At 40.2% G+C, this 6,000-nt stretch overlaps 1 protein-coding gene across 1 annotated transcript in view; it reads right to left on the bottom strand.

The window, feature by feature from the left end:
- Positions 1–1,683: 1,683 nt before the first annotated feature.
- The window catches only part of RPAP2 (RNA polymerase II associated protein 2), a 91,238-nt gene continuing 86,921 nt past the window's right edge, over positions 1,684–6,000 (bottom strand). Inside the window, exon 13 of the mRNA XM_049772561.1 lies at positions 1,684–1,825. Coding sequence (XP_049628518.1) covers positions 1,684–1,825 — 142 coding nt within the window. The remainder of the gene's footprint in view (positions 1,826–6,000) is intronic.

Genomic DNA, 6,000 nt, shown 5'->3' with positions numbered 1-6,000 from the left:
CTCTCAGCATCACCAGGTGTGGGCAAAAAAAAAAAAAATCCCCAAACAAAAACAAAACAGGATTTTACCAGCTTTTGGGAACTGTGTTGCCTTTGTAACTGACATTTAATCTTTTGCTCATTATATAGCAATAATGGTTTGGTAGGATAGATCTAGTCTCATAATCCACTCACAAATTAGGCTTTTGTGTATCTGATTAACAAAAAATTCCTCTTTTTTTCCCCCACATTCTTTAGAAGAATGAGTTTAGGTTAAGAGAATTGTCCTAGCTTGAAAATGGACAATTCAGAAGTTCTTCAATCATTGTGGTGATCAAAGATGAATGAAATGCTATTAAAGTAACTTGGACAGTGATGTTATATGATGTTATATTGACAGTAATGTTGTAGTAAGGCAGAAAGTTATTGAAGTGTTTTGCCACTTGTAAAACATAGTTTGGTTCTCAATGATCCCTGCCTCTTGTTAATCATGCTTTTTTTATTTTTGTTTTTGGGTCACACCAGGCAGCGCTTAGGGATTACTCCTGGCTCTACGCTCAGAAATCTCTCCTGGCAGGCTCAGGGGACCATATGGGATGCCGGGATTCAAACCACCAACCTTCTGCATGCAAGGCAAACGCCTTACCTCCATGCTATCTCTCTGGCCCCGTTAATCATGCTTTTATCTAAGCCTTTCACTTTGATTATGGGCTAGACCTACTACTAAGTCATGGAATAGCAAAGTAATGGCATGCCATTTCTGAGATGAGTAAGAAAGAGACTGGCTTCCAGCTTGGATGGTCTCTGTCCGGGTCTCACGCTGAGTGCAGCAAAAGCCAAGTTGTGAGATGTAGTATGGAGGTATCCAAGTGACAAGAAATTGGGAAGTCTCTAATGAGAGAGTGAATTTGAAAGTCTGTGAGAATTACCCTACAAAGAACTACCTGTGTATGCTTAGAAGAGCCTTTTTTTCTAAGTGGGCCTTTAAATGACACTGGCATTCAACTTAACTGTAGCATCAAGCCTGAGACTAACATATGTGAATCACACATGTGAATGTGATTTATTTAAATTTTTTTTTTTGGGGGGGCTACACCTGGTGGTACTCAGGATCCCTCCAGTGTTCAGGGGTCTATATATAGTACCAGGGATCAAACCCAGGTTGCCCACGTGTAAGACAAGCACCCTACCCACTGTACTATTGCTCTGGACCCTTGAATGTGGTTCCAGTAAACCAACACATCCTGGGAAGAAATGATCAGATGGGACATGTGGGAACCCTAGGTTTGAGCAAGAAGTGGACAGAAGGGAGTTTCCCAGCTCATAAGAAAGACATTGGAGGAAGCCGGCAAAGGGGAAATAACATCACGAAGGGACATTGAGTAGCTTGAGGTGACTTGGGTAACTTAAAAATGAGGGTGAAATCTGTGTTCTTACTTAGCCAGGGTGGCTTGCTATAGTTAGCTTCTACATTTCTCACTCTGAAATTACTATATAAACAGGCAACCAATGGGGCTGGAGAGAAAGTCCAGGAGTTAAGGCACCTGCCTCGAAGTTACTGAATCCTAGTTCCATTCCCACACTGAATCATCCCCTCACAGAGCCAGGAGTAGACAACACTATTTCCATTATGTGTGACCCCCAAACAAACAGGCAACAGATGAAAAAATAAACCAAAGTAAAAAAGTCAAACTCACCACTCTGGTTAACAGCTGGTTTTAAAAATGATGGTTAAATTTTCAAGGTCTTCATTTTTCAAATGTAATTCTTCAAGCAGTGTGTCTATAAATTGTGTAAACATTTCATTTTCCTGAGAATGCTTCTGAATGCCAAGAATCGGGGTCAATCTGGAAGAAAAAAAACCCAAAATACTAAATACATTTCCAAGAAATGAGTAAGACTAAGAAGGGCCTATCTTCAAGACAGAGATTTTGTTAAGTAAAAAATAAGCCTAAAAAGTCTTATGGATCTATAATCTATATGTTCCTTACTACCAGCAATAGCTAATAAAATTCTGAGCAGGAAAGAAAATGAATGATATTGTTCTCCACTTGAAGGAAGAAGATTGTGGAGAGGAGCTTAGACCTTCGAATTGCTTTAAATCAGTTCATTTGGGCTAAAGAGACATTTCAGAGGGTTAAGGCCTTAATGCGCTTCAATGCAGTCATCTCCAGTTCAATCCCTGGAATTGCACCTGGTCTCAGAACATTGTCCAAGGTTCATTGCCAAAGAGCGAGGAATAGTCCTGGAACATAGGTATGGCCCAAACCATCCAGCCCCCTTCCAGTTAACTTGTTTAATAGTTTTAATTAATAGTTTCTTTATTTTGGGACTATACACAAGTGATGCTGAGAAACCCTGTGGTGCCAGGGATGGAATTTGGGCCTCTTACATGTAAAACATGTGCTCCAGCCTGGTGATCTATCTCTCCGGTCGTAATATGTTGTTATATTAAACAGTTTAGCTTATGCCACCTGGAGAAAATCAATAATAAGGATTATGTAGTTGTTCTTGGGACATACCCAGCCATACTCAGGGGTTACTCCTGGCTCTGCACTCAGGAATTTCTCCTGGAAATTTTAGAGACTATATAGAATGTTGGGGATTGAATCCAGTTTGGTTAGTGAATTGTCCTACATCTCACATTCTTTCTCCTACAGATTATTTTTAAAATTAAACCATAGCACCTTTTTAAAATAATTATTTTTAATCTTTCAAACATTAACTCAGGCCCAGGAGATACTGTATTTTCTGGCGTATAAGACGACTTTTGAAACAAAAATAAAAACAAAAAAACAAAAAAAAAAACACCCCAAAAATCGGAGGTCGTCTTATATGCTGAGTATATCCCAAAAAATGTTTCAATATGCTGTTAAACGAAACAAACAAACAAAAAATAATCAGGACCCAGAGTTTCCAAATCTCTTTCTTGGGGGCTCCCAAACAGTATGCAGGAGATCTGGGGGCCACTTCTGGCAAAACCCAGTTTACCATGTTGGTGGTTCAGTGCTAGGGTCCGAGGATGGGGTGTTGTTTGGTTCATGTAGTGGGGGAGATTAACTGACGCCACCAGGGAATTGCCAGAAAAGGTGCCTATGATAAGGGACCAATCACTGCAAGGCTGCTCAGACCGCCTCTCTAACTCAGCCAATCCTAGCAGGCTTTTTATGCATGCAAATTAGACAATGTTCTGGACCCAACTCTACACAGTAAAAAGTCTGCTCAGATTGGCCAGAGTCAGAGAGAAAGTCTATTACAGTATAACCTCTGAACCTTTGCTTGTTGTGATTGGCTCACTGTGGTACATGAGCACAGGAACACATGCAGCACAGGAACGTTCCGTCTGATACAGAGAATATAGGCCTAAACCTATGTTTTAACTGCAAAATTAGGGGGTCGTCTTATATGCCCAGTCGTCCTATATGTCTTATACACTGGAAAATACGGTAATATAGAAGGTAAATTGCTTGTCTTGCACGTAGCTGACCCTATTGCATATGCTCCCCCAAGTTCTGTGAAATGATTTGAGCACAGAACCAGAAATAGTTCATAAGTACTCTAGGTGTGTTCTCCCTCTCCAAAAGAGCCCCAAACATAGATGAAATATGTCATATATCATAAATTAAATTTATAATATGCTTTCTTCCCCAATCATTTCTAGTAAATATTCTTTAGGCTTGCAAGTCATCTTAAAAGTAATTTTCACTGAAATTTGATCAGTAAGCTTAATTTTAAGTAATATTTAGACACCAAAAATTAAAAACCATTATTTCCATAACTTTATTCTTTTCTTGATTTTTGGACCACATCAGTGTTGCCAGTTCCTGGCTCTATACTCAGCAAATCAATCCTGGCATGCTGGGCGACAATACTGGGAATCAAACCTGGGTTGGCTGTATGCAAAGCACTGTACTGTCCCTTCAGCCCAATTTTTCTTTTATAATCTTTAGAGAGTACATATAACATAGAGTCTTTGTAAGTAACATTCTGAAAGCTTTAGGAAGCAAATTCTTCTTCTTCTGATAATGTGAGTGTGTGTGTGTTGAGGGGTGCTTCTTCTTCTTCTGATAATGTGTGTGTGTGTGTGTGTGTGTGTGTTGAGGGGTGCTCCTAAAGGTGGCCCAGGAGTCTCTCCTATCAATTCTTGGCCAGCCAAACTGTGTGTGTGTGTGTGTGTGTGTGTGTGTGTGTGTGTGTATGTGTGTGTGTGTACTGAGGGGTGCTCCTAAAGGTGGCCCAGGAGTCTCTCCTATCAATTCTTGGCCAGCCAAACTGTGTGTGTGTGTGTGTGTGTGTGTGTGTGTGTGTGTGTGTGTGTGTGTGTATGTGTGTGTGTGTACTGAGGGGTGCTCCTAAAGGTGGCCCAGGAGTCTCTCCTATCAATTCTTGGCCAGCCAAACTCTGTGTGTGTGTGTGTGTGTGTGTGTGTGTGTGTGTGTGTGTGTGTGTGTGTGTGTGTGTACTGTGTGTGTGCGCGCTGCACCTGATTATGAGTGTATGGAGGGGTGCAATGTGGTACCAGGGATCAAATTGAGATTGGCTGCATGAAAGGTATGTGCCTTAATCCCTTACTATCTCTCTGTTGTAGGAAACAAACTCCCTTTTCCTCAATAGTGTTACACTTCCCATAGAGCTCTTCCAGCTTGATTGTTTGTTCTCTTTTGGGGATATAATCAGTGATGACAAGGATAGAACCTTCTTGCATGTAGAGCCCAATTTCTGAGCTCTCTCTTCCCAGTCCTTGCCCCCAGATGTTTATTTGACTTTGGTCATTGCCACTGGAAAATTCAAATATATATAAAGTCTATTTAAATCAGTAAAACAGAAGAAATCAGAGCAGGGCAATTGTGTAGAACAAAATGTGGAATAGGAAATGTTACTTTCTGAAAGACAGATTTCTACCCTGCTTAGACATCTCATACAGAAAGCAGAAGTAAGAGGAAACATTAATCAGAATTGTCCAAAGATGGCTGGAACTTCCAGCTAGGGTGGTAAATTCTCTATATTTCTAAGGTATCTTAGCAAGAACTGGTGATGCTCATAGAACAGTGAAATCCAGAGTTCTACCTTATGAGACCACATTGTGCAGATTCTCACATTTCATGAGCTTTGTCCACAAATATTCCTCAAAGGGTACTTCACATTGAAAAATAGGAAGCACTACCCTAGCTTTCCAATGCCAGCTCCTACCTGGGCATCTGGGTGAACATGTGCAGCTGTGACCAACTTTTTCTAAAGTATTTTTCTGCACACAAGCTGGACCCAGCAATCAACTATAGCATTTCCTACACTTATGTCATGATGGATAACATGCATTAAAACAAAACTGTGAAGCCAGAGCAGACTGATCAGATAACATTAACTTCAAAGAAAACCATATTTTTATGTGTATTAAAAGTGGTACTTTTACATTTACATTACACATTCAAAACAAGTTCTTAGACTTTTAAGATTAGTTCTAGGTTCATGTATGAAATTTTTTTCTCAATGATTTTTCAAAGTGCCATTAGTATATATTAAAACATAACCCTCAGGCTGAGGAGGATGGTTTAAATAGGCAAAGAACAGGCCTAACATAGTGAGGTTTGAACATCAGCCTGCAATCCCTCTGCCCTGTCTAGCTTTGAGAGCACTGCTGGGTATGGACCCTTAAAAAATAAAAATGATGGGGCTGGATGGTGGCACTAGATTTAAGGTGTCTGCCTTGCAAGCGCTAGCCAAGGAAGGACTGCGGTTCGATCCCCTGGCATCCCATATGGTCCCCCCAAGCCAGGGGCAATTTCTGAGCGCTTAGCCAGGAGTAACCCCTGAGCATCAAATAGGTGTGGCACAAAAATACCAAAAAAATAAAAATAAAAAATAAAAATATAAATGATAAAGCAATAATATTAGAACTAACCATGACTATCTTACTAACAATAACCGGTGTGCTCATATCCGAGAATGAGAAGAGTGAGAATGAGTAAGAAAACTCTATTAATTGCTCTTGTTAGAAGCTATTTTAGGAAAAGTAACTCTTTAG

This window comes from Suncus etruscus, chromosome 4, assembly GCF_024139225.1.
Source record: "Suncus etruscus isolate mSunEtr1 chromosome 4, mSunEtr1.pri.cur, whole genome shotgun sequence".
NCBI classification, from domain to species: Eukaryota; Metazoa; Chordata; class Mammalia; order Eulipotyphla; family Soricidae; genus Suncus; species Suncus etruscus.
This window is presented reverse-complemented; position numbering and strand designations above follow the sequence as displayed.